Genomic DNA, 27159 nt, shown 5'->3' with positions numbered 1-27159 from the left:
TTAGCTACCACTGATGCAAATGTTATCCATACAGCCCTTTCCTTGCCCTGCAACAAACGGAGAAACTCCTCATCTTGAAGAAGCTTAGGAATCTGAGATCCTATAAAGACTCCTTCCTTCATCTTTGCTTCTCTCAGCCATGGAAAGCTTTTGCAATTTTAGCCATTGCCATTACAAAGTTCTTCATTAGTCACAACTTGATATGCAATGGTGGTAACACAATCTTATGTGGGTCAGCAAGCACTGAATGCAGGACATTTTTACTCGCTGGCTGAAGTGAATGTCGGAGAGGACAGTCTTTTTTACTGTAGTGATATTTTCTTGTACTACTAGCCATGGAGGTTCAATCGCATAAATCGTTTAAAAAAATTGAAAAAGCTTAGGTGAAACGGCGGAGTTTGAGCGGTAATGTGCAACACGCAGAGGAAAGGCACTAGTCACTTTGTAAGTATTTTCTACATGGGGTTGGGGGAATACCTCTTCCCCCGCTGTATTCTACTTTACATGATCTTTCTGGCGCTTTATGCAATGTATTTCACCACTGTACTAGAATTCCAAATAATGTGAGTGGTAATAGAATCTACTGAGACTGTCTTTCCTGGGCTTAAACTGTGTACCTTCCCACTGGCTTAGGTCTCCACGTTTCATCTTATGCACTTGCACTTTAAAAATGTATTTCCATGGATTCCTTCCCATATAAATGATTCTTAGAACGTTACTACATTGAATACCACCATGAATAACCTAGTCTCATTCTGATTATGTAACACTCCTCACAGGATATAGGTTCTACTTACCTTAACTATTTTGACTTAATGTGTCTTCAGACATCTTACTTACCTTGCATATGTCGGATTAATGTATTTAGTGTCAGCACACTACTTTTGTCTTTCTGGCTTGAATTTTTATTATGGTTTTAAGAATTTGTCATTAAAAATTACATTTTTTTAAACGATTTATGCAATTGAACCGGCCTTCTCACCAAAATATAAACTTGGGGTTGATAAAAAATATCTGGAATTGAAGGAAGATGCATTGCCATTATGCAGCAAGACAGCCTTTTAGGCTTGTTTTGGATGAATCAATGAAGAGCCTCCATTCCTCTGGATTATGACTTATCTTCAGAGCTTCCATTAAACTGTTGATATTGTTGCATGCTACAAGATTGCCCTCCATGAAGAAGTATTGGACAAGATCATTATTATGGTCGCAGAACAAAGAAATTCAAACATCGCTGCCCGCTAGGAGATTCCACTGCTGTAGCCTGGAACCTAAGAACTCAGCCTTAGGGTACCGTCACACAGTACCATTTACATCGCTACGACGGCACGATTCGTGACGTCGCAGCGATCGTATGATTATCGCTCCAGCGTCGTAGACTGCGGTCACACGTTGCAATCACGGCGCTGGAGCGATGCCGAAGTCCCCGGGTAACCAGGGTAAACATCGGGTTACTAAGCGCAGGGCCGCGCTTAGTAACCCGATGTTTACCGTGGTTACCAGCGTAAAAGTAAAAAAAAAACAAACCGTACATGCTCACCATCTGATGTCCGTCAGGTCCCTTGCCGTCCGCTTCCTGCTCTGACTGAGATCCGGCCGTACAGTGAGAGCAGATCACAGCGGCGACGTCACCGCTGTGATCTGCTCTCACTTTCCGGCCGGCAGACAGTCAGAGCGGGAAGCGGACGGCAAGGGACCTGACGGACATCAGATGGTGAGCATGTACGGTTTGGTTTTTTTTACTTTTACGCTGGTAACCACGGTAAACATCGGGTTACTAAGCGCGGCCCTGCGCTTAGTTACCCGATGTTTACCCTGGTTACCAGCGAACGCATCGCTGGATCGCTGTCACACACAACGATCCAGCGATGACAGCGGGAGATCCAGCGACGAAAGAAAGTTTCAAACGATGTGCTACGACGTACGATTCTCAGCTGGGTGCCTGATCGCAGTAGCGTGTCAGACACTGCGAGATCGTAACGATATCGCTAGAACGTCACGAATCGTGCCGTCCTAGCGATCAAAATTGCACTGTGTGACAGTACCTTTATTCTAGGGCAGATCCAAATCTCTAACATGATCATTCAGTTCACATTATATTATAAGGTTTGTTTTAGTAGAAGTTGCTGACAGAAAGTCTGGGTCGTGGGAGGAAGATGTTACATGACAGCAAGCGCCCTCTTCTTCACTTGACTCTACTAAAAATGGTTCTGGTGCTTTTGGAAACGGCGGTTCTTTATGTGACACTGGGTGCATTACAGATGGATTTCCTAAGGGGGGCACCATGCAGAAATAGCAATTTGTAGTGTGATCGGTTGGCTCCCTCCAGATCATTGAGCCTGCAAAAGGCCTAGATTGCCTCTTCCCATGCAACGGTGGAACAAGATGTGATGCACATCTATTGCAGCATAAGTGTGGAGCCCAACTCTTGTCCTGATCTCCCATTCTGAAGCCAAAATACAGGTTATAGGCTTTCCTTATCATGGTAGTCAAGTTTTGTCTTTGTGATGCAAAAGTGACTTCTTTGTATATTTAGCAAAAACTATCCTCTTTGTTAATACAAGAACGGGGCATATCTAAAAAAAATATAGAAACGTCAACATGCTAAGAAACTAAGCTAAGAAATCCTAAAACTATATATACTATATATATATATATATATATATATATATATATATATATATATATAAAACGATATATTATACACAGAGCATTTATAAAAGTAGGTGACTGTAAATCAGATTATGCCATCGGAGCTGAATTGATGTTTTTTGATTGGTCACCCTAAAGGTACCTTCACACTAAGCGACTTTGCAGCGAGAACGACGACGATCCGCGATGTTGCAGCGTCCTGGATAGCGATCTCGTTGTGTTTGACAGGCAGCAGCGATCTGGATCCCGCTGTGATATTGCTGGTCGGAGCTAGAAGTCCAGAACTTTATTTCGTTGCTGATCACCCGCTGTCATCGCTAGATCGGTGTGTGTGACACCGATCCAGCGATGTGTTCACTTGTAACCAGGGTAAATATCGGGTTACTAAGCGCAGAGCCGCGCTTAGTAACCCGATATTTACCCTGGTTACCATTGTAAAAGTTAAAAAAAAACCACAGTACATACTCACCTTCTGATGTCTGTCACGTGATGTCACCGCTGTGCTCTGCTTTACGGACGGCCGGCGCTGACACATTCAGTGCAGGGAAGCCGCCGGTGGGGGACGTGACAGACATCAGAAGGTGAGTAGTGTTTTTTTTTTTTTACTTTTACAATGGTAATCAGGGTAAATATCGGGTTACTAAGCGCGGCCCTGCACTTAGTAACCCAATGTTTACCCGGGTGCTGCAGGGGGACTTCGGCATCGTTGAAGACAGTTTCAACGATGCTGAAGTCGTTCCCCTGATCGTTGGTCGCTGGAGAGAGCTGTCTGTGTGACAGCTCCCCAGCGACCTAAACAGCGACGCTGCAGCGATCGGCTCGTTGTCTATATCGCTGCAGCGTCGCTGAGTGTGACGGTACCTTAAGATGATAAATGACTGAAAGATCAACAGACTAAATCGATAATGTAATAGGCGAGTTACTAACAATGCAATAATTATGGTGACATAATAAAAAAGCTTTTTATCTATAAGCCTGCCTGAAAGGTGTCATAAGTAATTACAATCTCCTCTAGACCTTGAAAATTTACAGCCAATCAGCAAATGTAAGCATCATATTCATTTTCAGAACCACAAAATTCTTTAAGTTGAACTGTTGTCATCTCTGAACCAATTTGACTGTAGGACAGTGAATAGAAGCTGAAGTATTTCATACCTGTTAATTATTTAGCTGGTACAGAAGATTTTCTTCCCATGCTGTATATCTGAGACAATCCCAATGAAAAATGGCCAAGCCAACTAGCCATGAACAATTTTGACTTTCTGCATTTCTAAAAACCTATCGCAGCAATAGCTACTGATATGTGTCCATTCTTTTTTGACATGTTTGAACTATATAGTATACCATATAACAATGATGTTGAATATCATCTGACAAGATTTCCAACTTTTGCTTATATATTTCTTTTTTTATGGTATTATTTATTTGTATTAGATAAACTGAATTGCTCTGAGGGGGGTCCAAAACTGGACCGAAAACTTTAAGTAATTGATCTGTTTGTCAGGATGTGAAATAAATAGTCTTATCCTTCTTCATAAACCATTGAGTGCCAAGTTTTTCTACACATTTAAAAACCCACCAGTGTTATTGCAGACAATGGTAACGTTTCCTTGTAGAATTCAATTCCTTTTAATGTTTTAACGTTTAAGTCAGCAGTAAGAACACACCGTCTAGACTCAAAATCAAATTTCTTTGCATTTATTGATGGACAAGCTGCTACATTCCGTATAGCTACCTGTTGCAGTGGTAATAACTGAAATATGAAGGGTAATATGCTTATAAATCTTATCATGCTTAGTTTCGAGTTAAGATGATATTTTCATCATCCAAAATTCATCAGGGTTTTTATTCCTCATTACCTGTTACTTACCAATGAGTGTTAAAGGGATTTTCCAGGAGTATGGTATATTGACGTGCTATTCTTAGGATTGACCATTAATGCATGATTGGCGAGGGTCTGACCTCGAGGTATCTCACCAGTCGGCAGAAAGAGGAGAATGATGCACTTCAGTCCATACAGGCATAACAGTAAGCAAAGCTTCATTTCTAAAGGTTCTCTGTCCCCTTTCAAAAAAACTTTTTTAACCCTAGGCTCATTTGCCAATAAAAAGCAAACAATGCTTTACCCATCCTCCTTGGATCCAGAGCTGTGTCATCACTGTGTCTCGATCAATGTTGTTTGAATCCAGCGGTGGCGTAACATCTATATCACTACTGCCAAACACTGAGCTCAGCAACACCATTGATGTAGGAGGCATCAGCAGGTGAGTATAGTGATTGGCTGCAGTGCTGTCAATATCATGTCACCGCTGGAGCCAAACAACAGGAATCAGGGCAGCAGCAAGCACACCGTCATGGACATAGGAGAGTAAGTAAAGTTCAATTTGTTTTTCTACAGGCAGCTGAGCCTATAGGAAGAATTTTTTGAAAGTGGTCACCACTTAAGTAAACGGGCACCTCCTGCACTTCCACTCCATGCTTGGACAAGCTGCTGGGCTTTAGTTTACTGATCTATATGGTCATAAGGTTCAGACTGCTTCTGATCACACATTAATAAACCGGTATATCCAGATCATATGCAATCAATGAATACTCCCTGCATGTCCTTTAAAGCTTGTTTTCCTTTTTATCTTGCAGCATGGATTGTACAATAATATGCTGCAGAATCAGTCCACCAGGACACCCAAATGGATATCTATTCCACAAATTCTGCCAAGGAACTGGAAAAATGATCAATCACAATACAATGAACATCAATTATTTAACAATATTACACATTTTTTCAGAAGAATGAAAATTGTATTTCATTTACAATATTGTGTACTAATTTTTCCCATTCATCATCAATCAGTACTGATGAGCAGCACAGTTCTGTTCCTCAGAGTTATCCACAGGCTTAAAATGGCAATAAAACAGAAGGGGAGAAATACTTTTGCATTATTTTAGCTTATTGAGTCCTCTTCCCATTAGACAAGCAAATACTGTCATCACCATCTTTGGTTTTACTTCTATTAAGTCGTCAGGCAGGGCATATATTCGGGCTCCGATCTTCCTGGCAATGGAAATGGCATACCTTTAAACAAAAGAGTAAAAATGTCACTTTTTACCTTGTAGAGTTAAAACAACTGTCATGAGCACAGGACGACCCATGTCATGTGGGCATGCTTTACACTTTAATGGTAAACTGGTGGCACCATTTATTTAGTCTAATAAATATGGTAAGTGTTGACATGATTAACGTGTAGATCATTGACCCTTATAAAAATATTGTCAAAAGCTATTTCATGTAAAATCCCTTCAAAATACAATAAGTCACTGCTTCCATGGAAGGAGAAAGGTTCAATCTCCAGAGGAGAAAAGACTACTTTGCCATAGACACTATTATTAACCCCTTTACCCACAAGGGTGGTTTGCACATTAATGATCAGGCTAATTTTTACAATTCTGACCACTGTCCCTTTATGAGGTTATAACTCTGGAACGCTTCAACGGATCCCGGTGATTCTGACGCTGTTTTCTCATGACATATTGTACTTCATGATAGTGATAAAATTTATTTGATATTACCTGCATTTAATTGTGAAAAAAATGGAAATTTGGCGAAAATTTAGAAAATTTCGCAATTTTCCAACTTTGAATTTTTATACAATTAAATCACAGAGATATGTCACACAAAATACTTAATAAGTAACATTTCCCACATGTCTACTTTACATCAGCACAATTATGGAACCAAACTTTTTTGTGTTAGGGAGTTATATAGGTTAAAAATTGACCAGCAATTTCTCACTTTTACAACACCATTTTTTTTAGGGACCACATCTCATTTGAAGTCATTTTGAGGGGTCTATATGATGGAAAATAACCAAGTGTGACACCATTCTAAAAACTGCACCTCTCAAGGTGCTCAAAACCACATTCAAGAAGTTTATTAACCCTTCAGGTGTTTCACAGGAATTTTTGGAATGTTTCAATAAAAATGAACATTTAACTTTTTTTCACAAAAAAATTACTTCAGCTCCAATTTGTTTTATTTTACCAAGGGGAACTGGAAAAAATGGACCTCAAAAGTTGTTGTACAATTTGTCCTGAGTACCCTGATACCCGATATGTGGGGGAAAACCACTGTTTGGGCGCATGGAAGAGCTCGGAAGGGAAGGAGCGCCATTTGACTTTTCAATGCAAAATTGACAGGAATTGAGATGGGACGCCATGTTGCGTTTGGAGTGCCACTGATGTGCCTAAACATTGAAACCCCCCACAAGTGACACCATTTTGGAAATAAGACCCCCTAAGGAACTTATTTAGATGAGTGGTGAGCACTTTGACTCACCAAGTGCTTCACAGAAGTTTATAATGCAGAGCCGTAAAATAAAAAATCATATTTTTTCACAAAAATGATCTTTTCGCCCCCAGTTTTTTATTTTCCCAAGGGTAAGAGAAGAAATTGGACCCCAAAAGTTGTTGTACAATTTGTCCTGAGTACGCTGATACCCCATATGTGGGGGTAAACCACTGTTTGGGCGCATGGGAGAGCTCGGAAGGGAAGGAGCGCCGTTTGACTTTTCAATGCAAAATTGACAGGAATTGAGATGGGACGCCATGTTGCGTTTGGAGAGCCACTGATGTGCCTAAACATTGAAACCCCCCACAAGTGACACCATTTTGGAAAGTAAACCCCCTAAGGAACTCATCTAGATGTGTTGTGAGAGCTTTGAACCCCCAAGTGTTTCACTACAATTTATAATACCGAGCCGTGAAAATAAAAATTCTTTTTTTTCCCACAAAAATTATTTTTTAGCCCCCAGTTTTGTATTTTTTCAAGGGTAACAGGACAAATTGAACAACATCTTTTGGGGTCCAATTTCAACTGAGTACGCTGATACCCCATATGTGGGGGGAACCACCGTTTGAGCTCACGGGAGAGCTCAGAAGGGAAGGAGCGTCATTTGGAATGCAGACTTAGATGGATTGGTCTGCAGGCGTCACATTGTGTTTGCAGAGCCCCTAATGTACCTAAACAGTAGAAACCCCCCACAAGTGACCCCATATTGGAAACTAGACCCCCTAAGGAACTCATCTAGATGTGTTGTGAGAGCTTTGAACCCCCAAGTGTTTCACTACAGTTTATAATGCCGAGCCGTGAAAATAAAAATTCTTTTTTTTCCACAAAAATTATTTTTTAGCCCCTAGTTTTGTATTTTCCCAAGAGTAACAGGAGAAATTGGACCCCAAAAGTTGTTTTCCAATGTGTGCTGAGTATGCTGATACCCCATATGTTGGGGTAAACCCCTGTTTGGGCGCACGGGAGAGCTCGGAAGGGAAGGAGCACTATTTTACTTCTTCAACGCAGAATTGGCTGGAATTGAGATCGGACGCCATGTCGCGTTTGGAGAGCCCCTGATGTGCCTAAACAGTGGAAACCCCCAATTCTAACTGAAACCCTAATCCAAACACACCCCTAACCCTAATCCCAACGGTAACCCCAACCACACCCCTAACCCTGACACACCCCTAACCCTAATCCCAACCCTATTCCCAACCGTAAATGTAATCCAAACCCTAACACTAACTTTTGCCCCAACCCTAACTGTAGCCTTAACCCTAGCCCCAACCCTAACCCTAACCCCAGCCCTTACCCTAACCTTAACCCTAGCCCTAACCCTAGCCCTAACCCTAATGGGAAAATGGAAATAAATATATTTTTTCTAAATTTTTTAATTTTTCCCTAAATAAGGGTGTGATGAAGGGGGGGTTTGATTTACTTTTATAGCGGTTTTTTTTAGCGGATTTTTATGATTGGCAGCCGTCACACACCGAAAGATGCTTTTTATTGCAAAAAATATTTTTTGTGTTACCACATTTTGAGAGCTATAATTTTTTCCATATTTTGGCCCACGGAGTCATGTGAGGTCTTGTTTTTTGTGGGACAAGTTGACGTTTTTCTTGGTAACATTTTCGGGCACGTGACATTTTTTGATCGTTTTTTATTCCGATTTTTGTGAGGCAGAATGACCAAAAACCAGCTATTCATGAATTTCTTTTGGGGGGCGGCGTTTATACTGTTCCGTGTTTGGTAAAATGGATAAAGCAGTTTTATTCTTCAGGTCAGTACGATTGCAGCGATACCTCATTTATATCATTTTTTTATGTTTTGGCGCTTTTATACGATAAAAACTATTTTATAGAAAAAATAATTATTTTTGCATCGCTTTATTCTGAGGACTATAACTTTTTTATTTTTTCTTTGATGACGCTGAATGGTGGCTAGTTTTTTGCGGGACAAGATGAAGTTTTCAGCGGTACCATGGTTATTTATATCCGTCTTTTTGATCGCGTGTTATTCGACTTTTTGTTTGGTGGTATGATAATAAAGCGTTGTTTTTTGCCTCTTTTTTTTTTTTTTACGGTGTTCACTGAAGGGGTTAACTAGTGGGACAGTTTTATAGGTCAGGTCGTTACGGACGCGGCGATAGTAAATATGTGTACTTTTATTGTTTTTTTATTTAGATAAAGAAATGTATTTATAGGAACTAATATATATATATATATATATATATATATATATATATATATATATATATTAGGAATTTTTAAAAAATTTTTTTACACATGTGAATTTTTTTTTTTTTACACTATAACATTGCCCCAGGGGGGCAGCATGTTATAGTATAAGATCGCTGATCTGACACTTTGCTGTGCACTGTGTCAGATCAGCGATCTGACGTGCACTCCTGCAGGCTTACCAGCGCTTGCTCTGAGCAGGCGCTGGTAAGCCACTTCCCTGCAGGACCCGGATGCAGCCCCGTAGCCATTTTGGATCCGGGCCTGCTGCAGGGAGGAGGAGGTAAGAGACCCTCGGAGCAATGCGATCACATCGCGTTGCTCCGGGGGTCTCAGGGAAGCACGCAGGGAGCCCCCTCCCTGCGCGATGCTTCCCTATACCGCTGGAACACTGGGATAATGTTTGATCACAGTGTGCCGGGGTTAATGTGCCGGGGGCGGTCCGCAACCGCTCCTGGCACATAGTGCCGGATGTCAGCTCGATACTCAGCTGACACCCGGCCGCAATCCCCCCATGAGCGCGGCCGATCGCTATGACATACTATCCCATCGGTGATCATACGGGCCCACCTCGACGGGATAGTACGTCTAATGTCAGAAAGGGGTTAATCTGTGTGTAAGGCAATGTTCACATGTTCAATATTTGGTCAGTATTTTACATCAGTATTTGGAAGCCAAAACCAGGAGAGGAACAATGAGAAGAAAAGTATATTAGAAACACGTCACCACTTGTGTAACTACAACAGGTGCAGGGGTTGCAATCGCACCTGGGCCATGGAGCCTAGGGGGCCCTAAAAGTCCCTTTAGCCTATAGAAAAAGACTATTGTTATTAAATATTTAAAATATTTGGGGGCGTTGGGGGTTTCGCAGCGGGGCTCATGAGTTTTAAGTTACGCCACTGATCACCCACTCCTGGTTTTGGCCTACAAATACTGAGGTAAAATACTGACCAAATACTGAATGTGTGAACATGGCCTTACAGCGACCCCAGGAACTGAGCACAGCAGGAATTGTCGGTGGTTTCAAAATCGACTTATAAGCTTTTTTTCAGAAGAAAATAATGAATACTTATGTACTGGTATGGTGTCCAGAGGCGTAGCTAGAGGTTTAGCTCAGGGGGGCGAAACATCTGAATGGGCCCCTACCAAGGTAACCCTGATTATAACTATAGTCGTACACCCTAATTGTCGGCCTAGGGGAACCTCAACCAAAGACCATGGTATTACTGAAAATAAATCTCTATGAAAAAACAACATTGTTATTACTGCTATATGGTGCTAGATAGCACTACTGCAGAAAATATAGGAGATTTCAGTACAGTTATAAATAGTGACTTACAGAGGACATTCTTTCTGATGGAAATGCTCACTTTTCCCATCTTTTCCATCTGGCCCAGGCCGACACAACAACGTCCCCAGCCAAGACTCAGCTGTAGATATTACAAAACATACACATATGATTTCTCACATTTCCAGCACCGTTCCCATCTATTCTCTGCTTGCACAACCTCCTCATCCTACTGATACCCCAATACTGAACTGCGTCTGCTGTATGTATCCCTTTTAATGCACCTGCTGTACAAAAACAGGTCTCCTCTTACTGCCCCACATAGTAATGCCACCTCTGGGCCACTGTGAAAACAGTGTCCACATTTGGTCTCTAGAAAGAAATAATGCCACCTTTGACAGTCACAAAACAGAGTGTCCAAATAACAATAATGCTTCTTAAGTGCCCACTTAACATTTAATAATGTCCACTGAGTCTCCCCATGTACAGCTCCCCTATACACAGTATGAGGGGCCCATAGCTTCCATATACACAGTACGATGGGCCCACAGCTCCTCCATGCACAGCATGAAGGGCCCACAGCTGCCCTATACATAATGTGGGTCCATAGCTGTCCTATGCACAGTATGAGGGTCCCGCAGCTGCCCTATACATAGCAGGGTGGGTCCACAGCTCTTCTATGCACAGCATGAGGGGCCCACAGCTGCCATATACATAGCAGGGTGGGTCCACAGCTCTCCTATGCACAGTATGAGGCAGTCAGAGCTGACCTATATATAGCAGGGTGGGTCCACAGCTCTCCTATGCACAGTATGAGGTGCCCACAGCTGCCTCATAAACAGTATGATGGGCCCACTGCTCCCTCAAACACAACATAATGACTCCCACAGTAGTTCTCACAGTGCAGTGCATAATGGTCCCCACAGTAACACCCACACTAAATAATGGCCTCCACACAGTCTAATGGCTCCCACAGTAGCCCCAATACTATATACTGGCCCTCACACTTTATATTAGCTTCTACAGTAGTCTCCACACTGTATGATGTCTCTTAAACTATAGAATGGTACTCATATTAGCTGCTCTCATATTGTATAATGGCCCCACAGTAGTCCCCACACTTTATATTGGCTCCCACACTGTATGAGGGCCTCTCACAGTAGTCCCAATATTAGCCCTCAAGCTGTATAATGGCCCTCTCCTTAGCTCCCAAACTGTATAATGGCCCCAACAGTAGTCCTCACACTGTATAATGGCCCTCTCATTAGATCCTAAACTGAATAATGGCACCAACAGTAGTCCTCACACTGTATAATGGCCCCCACATTAACTCCCACGCTGTATAATGGCCCCCACACTATATGAGGGTCCCCTGAAATTGTATTCACATTGGACTAATAGCGCTGTGAATAAAATGTAATTCTTGTGGCATTCCTCTCTTGAGTGCGGATTTCTACTTATCGTATATTAACATTTAATAATATCACCTAAGTCGCCCCATGTACAGTAATAATGTCCCCTGAGTCTGCCCATGTACAGTAATAATAGCCCCAATATCGGTGATGTGAATAGGCGGTCATGTGACCACAGGTATACAACTTGCAGTCATGTGTTGACTACACTCTTTCGGCTTCTCTCAATCCTTTTCTATTGAAAGACCTAGGTGGCTTGTGGAAATAGCAAACATGAGCTTGCATGACTGCCTGATTGCACCTGATGGGAGTCATGGCAGCAGGCACACTGCACCTTGTCATGATTTGGCAGTCTGCAGTCACATAGGTTGACTGCAGACTTTTATTCCAAGCCTGCACTACACCTTTAAAAAGGGAGCCTGATAGGTGATACAGGCTGCTCAAACTATGTGCAGTAGTATCTCACCAGGTACGAATGTCTCTATAAAGCTGCGGTGTTTGAGAGAAAAACATATTTTTAATAGCTGCTGGGGATCGAGCGGCGCTGTGCACTAGTCCTACAGACAGGTTCCTGGTGGCTTTTCCCCACAAGCTGACAGTGTGGTGCTGTGCACTAGTCCTTCAGACAGGTCCCTGATGGCTTCCCCCCACAAGCTGACAGTGCGGTGCTGTGCACTAGTCATACAGACAGGTCCCTGGCGGCTTCTCCCTGCTCTGCTGAGTAGCAGACAGTGGTAGTAGGCGCAAAGTAATAACTGGTCTAAATGGAGGCCAGGGACCCTGTATATTTTAATTATCATCTATCATTTCCACAAATTTGTATTGGCAGTGCCATTGAAGGATTTAACAGCACAGACTACACAGTGGTGGAGCAGGGAGAGGTAAGTATTGCAAGTAGTAGAGCACTGTTCGAGCTGGGGGGGGACACTCTCTCGTGGGCGGCGGTACTGGCACAGGGCCCCTCATATTACAATGGTGTGTCTGATGTTGGTTGTGCACCACCACCATCAGAGACACTTCATTGTACTATGAGGGACCCTGTGCCAGTGCCGTCGCCCAAGAGTGGGCACACCCACCTGTCCAGGCAAACGGCACTCACACGGGTGCTTGCGCCAGGTGGTGACCACGGTCCTGTGGGGGGAGTCAGCCCATTTAGGGAGGTATAAAAATGGCCTATGGTGGACATTCAGCAGCTGCAAATGGTGGAATTGGAGAAGTCAGTAAGAGGAGGCCAAAAGCAAGGCATTTTTCAGGCAAGCTACGTGTCAGCAGGGGAAGGTGGGGCCAAATAATTTGAAATCCATGATTGGTTCATTTTAATGAAAGTTAGATCATCAACATTTCGGGTAGCCAGATGTGTCCTTTTTTTCAGTCAGTATTGAACCAGCAGCACTGAAGACTCTTTCTGATAGCACACTAGCAGCAGGGCATGCGAGCTCCTGTAATGCATATTCTGCCAATTCAGGCCAGGTGTCTATTTTAGATGCCCAGTAATCAAAGGGGAATGACCGGTGAGGGAGAACATCGATAAGGGCGGAAAAGTAGTTCGTAACCATACTGGAAAAATGCTGTCTCCTGTCACTTTGAATCGATGCAGCAGTACCTGTCGTGTCAGCGGTCGTTGCGAAATCACTCCACAACCTGGTCATAAAACCCCTCTGTCCAATGCCACTTCGGATTTGTGCACCTCTAACACCTCTGCCATGTTGCCCACTACGGCTCGTGTGAGAACCATCACCGCTGCTGTGTGCTGGGAATGCCTGAACCAAACGGTCTACAAGAGTTGCTTCTTTGGTAGCCAATATTTGCTCAAAGTTCTCATGTGGCATGATTTTTTGTAATTTTCCTTTATATCGTGGATCCAGGAGGCAGGCCAACCAGTAATCGTCATCGGTCATCATTTTGATAATGCGGGGGTCCCTTTTTAGGATACGCAAGGCATACTCAGCCATGTGGGCCAATGTTCCAGGTGTCAATTCACTGCTTGTGCTGGGTTGAGGAGCACTTTCTTGCAAATCAACATCACTTGTGTCCCGCAAAAACCCTGTACCTGACCTTGCAACGCCACCAGTTTCTATTGCCCCCTGAGAAGCATCCTCCTCCCATAAATATTCATCCAGGAGAGTTCCCTGAGCAGACAATGGCTGACTGTCATCAAGGCTTCCCTCCTCTTCGGCTGCAGACGCCCGCTCCTAAATGTGCGTCAAACTTTGCATCAGCAGACGCATTAGTGGGATGCTCATGCTTATGATGGCGTCGTCTGCACTTACCAGCCGTGTGCATTCCTCAAAACACTGAAGGACTTGACAGAGGTCTTGTACCTTCGACCACTGCACACCAGACAACTCCATGTCTGCCATCCAAGTGCCTGCCCGTGTATGTGTATCCTCCCACAAATAAATTACAGCACGCCTCTGTTCGCACAGCCTCTGAAGCATGTGCAGTGTGGAGTTCCACCTTGTTGCAACATCGATTATTAGGCGGTGCTGGGGAAGATTCAGCGATCGCTGATGGTTCAGCATACGGCTGGATTGTACGGGTGACCGGTGGATGTGCGAGCAAAGTCTTCGCACCTTCAGGAGCAGGGCTGGTAACCCCAGATAATTTTTCAGGAAGCACTGCACCACCAGGTTCAAGGTGTGAGCCAGGCAAGGTATGTGTTTCAGTTCTGAAAGGGCTATGGAAACCATAAAATTCCTTCCGTTATCACTGACTACCTTGCCTGCCTCAAGATATACACTGCCCAGCCATGACTGAGTTTGTTGCTGCAAGTACTCGGCCAGTACTTCCGCGGTGTGTCTGTTGTCGCCCAAACACTTCATTTGTAACACAGCCTGTTGACGCTTACCACTAGCTGCTCGATAATGGGACACCTCGTGTGCAACACTGGCAGCTGCGGATGGAGTGGTTGTGCGACTGCGCTCTGTGGACGAGCTTTCGCTTCTGGAGGAGGAGGAGGAGGAGGGGTGGCGAACGCCTACAGCCAATTGTTTCCTAGACCGTGGGCTAGGCAGAACTGTCACACTATGGCTGTCCCCAGTGGACCCTGCATCCACCACATTAACCCAGTGCGCCGTGATGGACACGTAACATCCCTGGCCATGCCTACTTGTCCATGCATCTGTTGTGAGATGCACCTTTCCACTGAGTGATTGCCTCAGTGCATGGACAATGCGGTCTTTGACATGCTGGTGGAGGGCTGGGATGGCTTTTCTCGCAAAGAAGTGCCGACTGGGTAGGTCATAGCGTGGTACTGAGTAGGCCATCAGGTCTTTGAAAGCTTCACTTTCAACCAACCGGTAGGGCATCATCTCTAACGAGATTAGTCTAGCAATGTGGGCGTTCAAACCCTATGTACGCGGATGAGAGGATGAGTACTTTATTTTCCTAACGAGAGTCTCTTGTAGGGTGAGCTGGACTGGAGAGCTGCATATGGTGGAACTAGCGGTGGTGGTGGTGGACATGGCGGATTGAGAGAGTGTTGGTGATGGTATTCTTGATGTTGGCCTACATACAGTGTTTCCTACCAATAACTTTGTGATTCTCTGACTGCTTTGGCCTTGCGACGATACCTCCACATTTGCTGCTGGTGGTGTCCTAACCGGTGGGCTTACAGCGAGGGAAGCAATGTAGCGTTGCTGACTACCTACATTCTGAGCAGGTGCACCAACAGTACGTGACGTTTGGTAGTTAGTCCAGGCTTGCAAGTGCATGCTGGTTAAATGTCTACGCATGCACGTTGTATTTAAATTTTGAAGATTCTTCCCTCTGCTAAAGGTCTTTGAGCATTTCTTACAGATAACTTTTGACTGATCATTCGGATCTTGGTTAAAAAATTGCCACACTGCACTCTTCCTACTATCAAATACCTTTTCAGCCATTGCACGCTGTGCTACTTTCACCGGATGGCCACGCTGTCCTAAAACTGTTTTTGTTTTTGACACACATTTTTGGCCTGATACAGGCCTGCCAGATGACAGCTGTTGCGATGCAGATGGCTGCTGCGGATCATCCTCCTCCGCTTCTGAGCTACTGGCAGTGGCACCCTCTTCCCCCAATGGCTGCCAATCTGGGTCAACAACTGGGTCATCTATCACCTCCTCTTCAATGTCATGTGCACCTTCCTCTGTCACCGTGTAAGGTGCTATAGCGTTCGGGACAGGGCACCATAGTCTCATCAGGGTCAGATTCTGGCTCAGTACACTGCGAGGGCAATGTAGTGATCTGAGTCAATGGAATAGCATAATAATCTAGCTGTGGCTGTGCATCAGTGCACTCCATGTACGATTCATCTTGTAATAGGCAGTTAACAATTTCCCTTTCTAACCCAGACACGGTATGTGTAAAGAGCTGCATGGAGTAACCTGTAGTGTCACCTGACGCATCCTTCACTTTTGGTTTGGGTGAAGGACACAAGGAAACGTCTTGTTCCTGACCGGGAGCATCCACTGACGATTCGCTGCTTTTATATTTTTAACTTTCTGAAGAGGAGGCGAAAGAGCTAGAGGCTGAGTCAGCAAGGAAAGCCAAAACTTTTTCCTGCTGCTCCGGCTTTAAAAGCGGTTTTCCTACTCCAAGATAAGGGAGCCTTCGAGGCCTTGTGTAGCCAGAAGATGACTCTGGCTCAACATCTCCAGCCTTAGGTGCTATTTTGCTTTTCCCACTACCACCAGATGCTCCACCACCACCACCACCATCAGTACCAGCTGGCAACGACCGCCCACGGCCTCTTCCACCAGACTTCCTCATTTTTGGGAAAATGTTACCAAAATAACAACTGTTATATGGTGCTGTAAAACAAGGTAGAAGGTGTATATAAACTTGTTGAGAATTTAAATCTCCCTTTTTACTTTGGGGAGACTGCACCGCAACTCAGGCCCAGTGTATAACACAACAGAATGTAAGTGGCAGAACGTGGCTGGCTGATATACGACAAACTAAAAGAACTGACGTATATCCACTTTGCGACAATTTGAAACACCCTTTTTTGAGGGGGAGACTGCACCGAAACTCAGGACCAGTGTATAACACAACACAATGTAAGTGGCAGAACGTGGCTGGTTGATATACGACAAACTAACAGAACTGACGTATATCCACTTTGCGACAATTTGAAACACCCTTTTTTTGGGGGGAGACTGCACCGAAACTCAGGACCAGTGTATAACACAACACAATGTAAGTGGCAGAACGTGGCTGGTTGATATACGACAAACTAACAGAACTGACGTATATCCACTTCGTGACAATTTGAATCTCCCTTTTTTGGGGGGGGGGAGACAGCACCACAACTCAGGCCCAGTGTGTAACACAACACAATGTAAGTGGCAGAAAGTGGCTGGAAGATATCTGAAAAAATCCAAGGACTGTAGTACAATTTCAATCTCCCTACAATGATCTCAGGACAAGTATGGCAGCAACAAAAAGGACTACTGCACACAAAAGTGTGGACAAATAAACAAGATAACTGCAGAAAGGAGCAACAGGATTTTTGCTTTTAAAAAAGCAGTTGGTTTGCACAGCAGCGTGCAAACAGCAATGCAGCTATCAGGGAGCCTTATAAGGCATCCTAATAAGCTACAGAGCTGATGCACAAAAAAATAGCCTCCACTGTCCCTGCAAAAAAAAGATGGTGTTGGACAGTGGAAATCGCTACAGCACAAGCGGTTTGGGGGTTAATCTTCCCTCCCTAACTATATCCCTTCTTCTGACGAAGCTGCAGCAATCTCTCCCTATGCTAAGATCGGCAGAAGTAAGAAGGCGGTCAGCATGCACGCCCCTTTATACCCCCTGTGACGCCGCAGAAAGCAAGCCAATCACTGTCATGCCCTTCTCTAAGATGGTGGGGACCGAGACCTATGTCATCATGCTGCCCACACTCTGCGTCCTCCTTCATTGGCTGAGAAATGGCGCTGAACACGTTATATGAAACACGACTTTGGCGCGAAGACCGCATGGCCGACCCCACACTAGGGTCGGGTTTCATGAAACCCGACTTTGCCAAAAGTCGACGATTTTTTAATTTGTCCGATCCGTTTCGCTCAACCCTACTCAGGACACATTGCACAACAAATTTTGTAATTCATTTTCCCTTTTTACACTTGTGAAAATAAAAAAATTGGTTCTGAAGTAAAATGTTTGTAAAAAAAAAAGTTAAATGTTAATTTTTTCCTTCCACATTGCTTCAGTTCCTGTGAAGCACGTAAAGGGTTAATAAACTTCTTGAATGTGGTTTTGAGCACCTTGAGGGGTGTAGTTTTTAGAATGGTGTCACTTTTGGGTATTTTCTGTCATGTACACCCCTCAAAGTCACTTTAAATGTAATGTGGTCCCTAAAAAAATGTTTTTGTAAATTTTGTTGTAAAAATCAGAAATCGCTGGTTAACTTTTAAACCTTATAACTTCCTAACAAAAAAAAATTGTTTCCAAAATTGTGCTGATGTAAAGTAGGCATGTGGGAAATGTTATTTATTAAGTATTTTATGTGACATATCTCTCTGATTTAAGGGCATAAAGATTAAAAGTTTGAAAATTGCAAAATTTAAAACATTTCACATTTCTGCTTTGTTCATAAATAAACGCAAGTCATATCAAAAATATTTTACAACTAACATGAAGTTCAATATGTCACGAAATACATTCTCAGAATCAGCGGAATCCGTTAAAGCGTTCCAGAGTTACAACCACATAAAGTGAAAGTGGTCAGAATTCTAAAAATTGGCCTGGTCATTAAGCTGCAAATTGGCTCTAAGGCGATAATAAATTTGCAAAAATTTCTACATTTCTTTTTTTTCCAGTCAAGACGGGGTACAGAGTGTACATTAATGTGAAAAAAAATTAAACTTTTTTGAATTTCCCAAATGGCTGCAATGATAGAAAGAGTGAAAAATTTAAAGGAGTATGAATACTTTCCGTACCCACTTTATATATTTAGTCAGTCACATGTCAGATACTGTGTTCCGGTCTTTTCCACACAAACATGTTTTCTTTATACTAACACTGAAGCATTCTTATCATGTTAATTGTGAGTGTCTAAACCAGGGGTGAGGAATTTTTTTTTTTGCCAAGGGCCATTTGGATATTCATAACATCCTTTGGGGGCCGTACAAACGACGCCCACAAAGTACTATTATTATTTATTTATATAGCATTAATTCCATGGTGCTATACATGAGAAGGGGTTACATACAAAGTTATAGATATCGTTTACAGTAAACAAATTTACAATGACAGACTCGTACAGAGGGGAGAAGACCCTGTCCTTGCGGACTTACATTCTACGGGATAATGGGGAAGAGACAGAAGGTCGGGGGTACAGCAGCTCCGGTGGTGATGAGGCAGCAGCTCGGGTGGTGGTGAGGCAGCAGAATGGTTATTGCAGGCTGTAGGCTTTCCTGAAGAGATGAGTTTTCAGGTTCTGTCTGAAGGATCTGAGGGTGGTGGATAATCAGACGTGTTGAGGCGTGGAATTCTGGAGGATGGGGGATATTCGGGAGAAATCTTGGAGGCGGTTGTGTGAGGAACGAATAAGTGTGGAGGAGAGTAGGAGGTCTTGTGAGGATCAAAGATTACGTGAGGGAAGATAGTGGGAGATTAGTTCAAAGATATAGGGAAAGGGACAGGTTGTGGATGGCTTTTTAGGTCAGTGTTAGTAGTTTGAATTGGATTTGTTGGGGAATTGGGAGTCAGTGGAGGGATTTGCAGAGGGGAGAAACGGGAGTAGCAAGGGGAGAGGTGGATTAGTCGGACAGCAGAGTTGAGGACAGACTGGACTGGTGCAAGAGAGGTAGCGGGGAGGCCACAGAGGAGAGTGTTGCAGTAATTGAGGCGGGAGATGATGAGGGCATGCACAAGAGTTTTAGTAGATTGAAGGCTGAGGAGGGGACGGATTCTGGAAATATTTTTGAGTTGGATGCGACAGGAGGTGGCAAGAGTTTGGACTTGCGGTTTGAAGGACAGGGTAGAATCGAGAGTTACTCCGAGGCAGAATTCAGGTGAGGGAGAGAGCATGATGCCGTTTACCATAATATATAGGTCGGGTAGGGGATGTACGTGAGATGGAGGAAAGATGATGAGTTTGGTTTTGTCTACATTGAGTTTTAGGAAGCGAAAGGTGAAGAAGGAGGATATGGCTGATAGACACTCCAGAGAGGTAGATCTGAGTGTCGTCCACATACAAGTGGTACTGGAAGCCATGGGACTTTATGCGTTGTCCTAGGCCAAGGGTATAGATGGAAAAAAGTACATCCTGACTCTGACACTGGTTTCAGGACATAATCTTTCAGTGCATGCCCTTCATTGTTCAGTAGTGAACACTGTGTGTATGTGCTAACAGAGCAAGAAAATATGAATGAGCTGGTTGTAATCAAAATACAGCATAAGAATGTGGTCCCTGAGAATCTGCTCGGGGGCCTGATATAAAGTCATTGAGGGCCGTAAATGGCTCTGAGGCCTGAGGTTCCCCACCCCTGGTCTAAACTAACACTTTTTGATACTACTATTCATTCATATGTGTTGGTTTTGCACCGTTCCCTTCCTATATTTCCCATGAAACTGCTGCCCCTTATACTTGTATACTTGTAGTATTTTCAGTGGTTGCAGGGACCTTTTATTGTTTATCTCAATAAATATCATATTTTATATCTTCAATTCTTGTCCCACTATTTGTTATGACCTTGTTGTTTGGTGTTTTCCTCCCCAATAACTAGTCTCTTATCTGAATGGTCTGCCATTTATCCTTTTAAGCAAGTGTAGCGCCCCCACCGCTGCAGGGCCGAGGGGTACCCGGTACCGGGCCTCTGAGTGAGTCTCTGCTCTGGGGCTGTCACGGCGGCTAGGCCCCGGTCCGTGACCCTGCCGTGGGGCGCACAGTGGATAACAGGTGTGGATGATGTAGATGGGGGGGGTTAGGCTGTAGTGGTGCGGTGCAGTAAATAACGAGGACACCAGGTTGCAGTCTCTTTACCTCTTTACTGGAGATCTCTGAGTCCTCAGTCCGGAACACAGTTCACCAGGCTGCGCAAGTCCGGCCGGTCCAATGGCACCTCCAGAGTTCTCCTCACAGGTGGAAATCGGTGCCTTCCTTCTAGCGCTATGTGTTGCGGTCCTTCCCTGCTGTGCTTACGGAAAGTCCCCACAACTGTTGTGTCTGTTTCTTAAGTTCCCTCACAACTCGATTAAATGATGTTCTTCTAATCCTCCGTCCCTCCCTGATGTTCTGGTTGGGACGGCACCCGTTTGACGGGTAGGCTCGGAGCTCTTCCGGGACCCTAGAGTCGCCCCTCTCCACAGGTTGCCCCCCAAGACTGCATAGGTGATATGTGTTAGACAGCCCGCCTTAAACTGACTGTCCTGCAGCTGTTTAGAGTATTGCTTGAAGCTGAATGTTATGATACTCCCTCGGCGTTCCGGCCACCAGTAATGCGCCTCAGTAGGGTGTTGCTCCGGTCTTACAGCACGACCCCTACTGGTATTTCTCCTTTTGCGTGATCTCGTTTCTCACTCAGCTGTTATGACCCCAATGGCGAGGGTCTCAGAGGAACGTGGAAGTCTGCAGAATACAAAAATCCAGCTCATAGGGCAGTGGTAACTGGGTTGACCATATATCTACTCCTAACGCCAACACTAGAAGTAGCCGGGGATCATTCCTACGTTGATTCTAGATGACACGCGCCAGCCGGAGAATCTAGCTACCCCTAGTAGAGGAAAACAAAGACCTTTCTTGCCTCCAGAGAAGGGGACCCCAAAGCTGGATAGAAGCCCCCCACAAATAATGACGGTGAGGTAAGAGGAAATGACAAACACAGAAATGAACCAGGTTTAGCACAGAGAGGCCCGCTTACTGATAGCAGAATAAAGAAAGGTAACTTATATGGTCAACAAAAACCCTATCAAAATCCACACTGGAAATTCAAGAACCCCCGAACCGTCTAACGGTCCGGGGGGAGAACACCAGCCCCCTAGAGCTTCCAGCAAAGGTCAGGATATAGATTTGGAACAAGCTGGACAAAAATACAAAACCAAAACAAATAGCAAAAAGCAAAAGGCAGACTTAGCTGATATAACTGGAACCAGGATCAGTAGACAAGAGCACAGCAGACTAGCTCTGATAACTACGTTGCCAGGCATTGAACTGAAGGTCCAGGGAGCTTATATAGCAACACCCCTAACTAACGACCCAGGTGCGGATAAAAGGAATGACAGAAAAACCAGAGTCAAAAAACTAGTAACCACTAGAGGGAGCAAAAAGCAAATTCACAACAGTACCCCCCCCTTAGTGAGGGGTCACCGAACCCTCACCACGACCACCAGGGCGATCAGGATGAGCGGCATGAAAGGCACGAACTAAATCGGCCGCATGAACATCAGAGGCGACCACCCAGGAATTATCCTCCTGACCATAGCCCTTCCACTTGACCAGGTACTGAAGCCTCCGCCTGGAGAGGCGAGAATCCAAGATCTTCTCTACCACGTACTCCAACTCGCCCTCAACCAACACCGGAGCAGGAGGCTCAGCAGAAGGAACTACAGGCACAATGTACCGCCGCAACAAGGACCTATGAAATACATTGTGAATAGCAAACGACACAGGAAGATCCAGACGAAAAGATACAGGATTAAGGATTTCCAATATCTTGTAAGGCCCAATAAAACGAGGTTTAAATTTGGGAGAGGAGACCTTCATAGGAACAAAGCGGGAAGAAAGCCATACCAAATCCCCAACGCGTAGTCGGGGACCCACACCGCGGCGGCGGTTGGCAAAGCGCTGAGCCTTCTCCTGTGACAACTTCAAGTTGTCCACCACATGATTCCAGATCTGCTGCAACCTATCCACCACAGAATCCACCCCAGGACAGTCAGAAGGCTCCACATGACCCGAAGAAAAGCGAGGATGGAAACCAGAGTTGCAGAAAAAAGGCGAAACCAAGGTGGCGGAACTAGCCCGATTATTAAGGGCAAACTCAGCCAACGGCAAGAATGTCACCCAATCGTCCTGATCAGCAGAGACAAAACACCTCAAATAAGCCTCCAAAGTCTGATTGGTTCGCTCCGTCTGTCCATTAGTCTGAGGATGGAAAGCAGACGAAAACGACAAATCAATGCCCATCCTACTACAAAAGGATCGCCAGAACCTGGAAACGAACTGGGATCCTCTGTCTGACACAATATTCTCAGGGATGCCGTGCAAACGAACCACGTTCTGGAAAAACACAGGAACCAGATCGGAAGAGGAAGGCAGCTTAGGCAAAGGAACCAAATGGACCATCTTGGAGAAGCGATCACATATCACCCAGATAACGGACATGCCCTGAGATAGCGGAAGATCAGAAATGAAATCCATGGAGATATGTGTCCAAGGTCTCTTCGGGACAGGCAAGGGCAAGAGCAAACCGCTGGCACGAGAACAGCAAGGCTTAGCTCGAGCACAAGTCCCACAGGACTGCACAAATGACCGCACATCCCTTGACAAGGAAGGCCACCAAAAGGACCTGGCCACCAGATCTCTGGTGCCAAAAATTCCCGGGTGACCTGCCAACACCGAGGAATGAACCTCGGAAATGACTCTGCTGGTCCACTTATCCGGGACAAACAGTCTGTCAGGTGGACAAGACTCAGGCCTATCAGCCTGAAATCTCTGCAACACACGTCGCAGATCCGGAGAAATAGCTGACAAGATAACTCCATCTTTAAGAATACCAACAGGATCAGCGACTCCAGGAGCCTCAGGCACAAAGCTCCTAGAAAGAGCATCGGCCTTCACATTCTTTGAACCTGGTAAATACGAGACAACAAAATCAAAGCGGGAGAAAAACAATGACCAGCGGGCCTGTCTCGGATTAAGGCGTTTAGCAGACTCGAGATACATCAGATTTTTGTGATCAGTCAAGACCACCACACGATGCTTAGCACCCTCGAGCCAATGACGCCACTCCTCAAATGCCCATTTCATGGCCAACAACTCCCGATTGCCCACATCATAATTTCGCTCGGCAGGCGAAAACTTCCTAGAGAAAAAGGCACAAGGTTTCATAACAGAGCAACCAGGGCCTCTCTGCGACAAAACGGCCCCTGCCCCAATCTCCGAAGCATCCACCTCAACCTGAAAGGGAAGTGAGACGTCAGGCTGGCACAAAACAGGCGCCGAAGTAAATCGGCGTTTCAACTCCTGGAAAGCCTCCACGGCAGCAGGAGCCCAGTTAGCTACATCGGAGCCCTTCTTGGTCATATCCATCAAAGGTTTCACAATGCTAGAAAAATTAGCGATAAAACGACGGTAGAAGTTAGCGAAGCCCAAGAACTTCTGAAGACTCTTAACTGACGAGGGCTGAGTCCAATCAAGAATAGCTCGGACCTTGACTGGGTCCATCTCCACAGCAGAAGGGGAAAAAATGAACCCCAAAAAGGGAACCTTCTGTACACCAAAGAGACACTTTGAGCCCTTGACAAACAAAGAATTTTCACGCAAAATTTTAAAGACCAACCTGACCTGCTCCACATGCGAATCCCAATTATCAGAAAAAACCAAAATATCATCCAGATAAACAATCAAAAATTTATCCAGATACTTCCGGAAAATGTCATGCATAAAGGACTGAAAAACTGAAGGCGCATTGGAGAGCCCAAAAGGCATCACCAAGTACTCAAAATGACCTTCGGGCGTATTGAATGCGGTTTTCCATTCATCACCTTGCTTAATGCGCACAAGGTTGTACGCACCACGAAGGTCTATCTTGGTGAACCACTTGGCACCCTTAATCCGGGCAAACAAGTCAGACAACAGCGGTAAAGGATACTGAAATTTGACAGTGATCTTATTTAAAAGCCGATAATCAATACAAGGTCTCAAAGATCCGTCCTTTTTTGCCACAAAAAAGAATCCCGCACCAAGAGGGGAAGAAGACGGACGAATATGTCCTTTCTCCAGAGACTCCTTGATATATGAACGCATAGCGGTATGTTCAGGTACCGACAGATTAAACAGTCTTCCCTTAGGAAATTTACTGCCTGGGATCAAATCTATAGCACAGTCACAGTCCCTATGAGGAGGCAGTGCACTGGACTCAGACTCACTGAAGACATCCTGATAATCAGACAAATACTCCGGAACTTCTGAAGGCGTAGAAGAAGCAATAGACACAGGCAGGGAATCCCCATGAATACCACGACAGCCCCAACTTGAGACTGACATAGCCTTCCAGTCCAGGACTGGATTATGGGTCTGCAACCATGGCAGCCCTAAAACAACCAAATCATGCATTTTATGTAAAACCAGGAAACGTATCACCTCGCGGTGTTCAGGAGTCATGCACATGGTAACCTGTGTCCAATACTGTGGTTTATTTGCTGCCAATGGTGTAGCATCAATACCCCTAAGAGGAATAGGATTTTCTAATGGTTCAAGAGTAAAACCACAGCGCTTAGCAAATGAGAGATCCATGAGACTCAGGGCAGCACCTGAATCTACAAACGCCATGACAGGATAAGATGACAGTGAGCAAATCAAAGTTACAGACAGAATAAATTTAGGTTGCAAATTACCAACGATGACAGGACTAACAACCTTAGCTATACGTTTAGAGCATGCTGAGATAACATGTGTAGAATCACCACAGTAGTAGCACAAGCCATTCCGGCGTCTATGAATTTTCCGCTCATTTCTAGTCAGGATTCTATCACATTGCATTAAATCAGGTGTCTGTTCAGACAACACCATGAGGGAATTTGCGGTTTTTCTATCACATTGCACCGATTTAGGTGTCTGTTCAGACAACACCATGAGGGAATTTGCGGTTTTGCGCTCCCGCAACCGCCGGTCAATTTGAATAGCCAGTGCCATAGTATCATTCAGACCTGTGGGAATGGGAAAACCCACCATAACATTCTTAATGGCTTCAGAAAGGCCATTTCTAAAATTAGCGGCCAGTGCACACTCGTTCCAATGTGTCAGCACGGACCATTTCCGAAATTTTTGGCAATACACTTCAGCCTCGTCCTGCCCCTGAGACATAGCCAGCAAGGCCTTTTCTGCCTGAATCTCAAGATTGGGTTCCTCATAAAGTAAACCGAGCGCCAGAAAAAACGCATCAAGATCAGCCAATGCCGGATCTCCTGGCGCCAGCGAAAAAGCCCAATCCTGAGGGTCGCCCCGTAAGAACGAAATAACAATTTTTACTTGCTGAGCAGAATCTCCAGATGAACAGGGTCTCAGGGACAAAAACAATTTACAATTATTCACGAAATTCCTAAACTTAAACCTGTCTCCGGAAAACAGTTCAGGAATCGGTATTTTAGGTTCTGACCTAGGATTTCTGATAACATAGTCTTGTATGCCCTGCACACGAGTAGCCAGCTGGTCCACACTTGTAATCAAGGTCTGGACATTCATGTCTGCAGCAAGCATAGCCACTCTGAGGTAAAGGGGAAGAAGAAAAAACAAAAACTCAGAATCTTCTTTCTTATAATCCCTCTTCTGCAATGCATTAAACATTTAATACTGGCCTGGCAAACTGTTATGACCCCAATGGCGAGGGTCTCAGAGGAACGTGGAAGTCTGCAGAATACAAAAATCCAGCTCATAGGGCAGTGGTAACTGGGTTGACCATATATCTACTCCTAACGCCAACACTAGAAGTAGCCGGGGATCATTCCTACGTTGATTCTAGATGACACGCGCCAGCCGGAGAATCTAGCTACCCCTAGTAGAGGAAAACAAAGACCTTTCTTGCCTCCAGAGAAGGGGACCCCAAAGCTGGATAGAAGCCCCCCACAAATAATGACGGTGAGGTAAGAGGAAATGACAAACACAGAAATGAACCAGGTTTAGCACAGAGAGGCCCGCTTACTGATAGCAGAATAAAGAAAGGTAACTTATATGGTCAACAAAAACCCTATCAAAATCCACACTGGAAATTCAAGAACCCCCGAACCGTCTAACGGTCCGGGGGGAGAACACCAGCCCCCTAGAGCTTCCAGCAAAGGTCAGGCTATAGATTTGGAACAAGCTGGACAAAAATACAAAACCAAAACAAATAGCAAAAAGCAAAAGGCAGACTTAGCTGATATAACTGGAACCAGGATCAGTAGACAAGAGCACAGCAGACTAGCTCTGATAACTACGTTGCCAGGCATTGAACTGAAGGTCCAGGGAGCTTATATAGCAACACCCCTAACTAACGACCCAGGTGCGGATAAAAGGAATGACAGAAAAACCAGAGTCAAAAAACTAGTAACCACTAGAGGGAG

At 44.6% G+C, this 27159-nt stretch overlaps 1 protein-coding gene across 3 annotated transcripts in view; it reads right to left on the bottom strand.

Annotated features, from left to right (window-relative positions):
- Nucleotides 1-4335: 4335 nt before the first annotated feature.
- The window catches only part of PLS1 (plastin 1), a 238333-nt gene continuing 215509 nt past the window's right edge, over nucleotides 4336-27159 (bottom strand). For all 3 annotated transcript variants that reach the window (XM_077290797.1, XM_077290796.1, XM_077290795.1), the window contains exon 16: nucleotides 4336-5725. In XM_077290797.1, coding sequence (XP_077146912.1) covers nucleotides 5590-5725 — 136 coding nt within the window. In that variant the 3' untranslated portion in view covers nucleotides 4336-5589. The remainder of the gene's footprint in view (nucleotides 5726-27159) is intronic.

This window comes from Ranitomeya variabilis, chromosome 2 (genome assembly GCF_051348905.1).
Source record: "Ranitomeya variabilis isolate aRanVar5 chromosome 2, aRanVar5.hap1, whole genome shotgun sequence".
In the NCBI taxonomy this organism is placed as follows: Eukaryota; Metazoa; Chordata; class Amphibia; order Anura; family Dendrobatidae; genus Ranitomeya; species Ranitomeya variabilis.
Note: the sequence above shows the minus strand (reverse complement) of the source record. Positions and strands in the feature narration are given on the sequence as shown.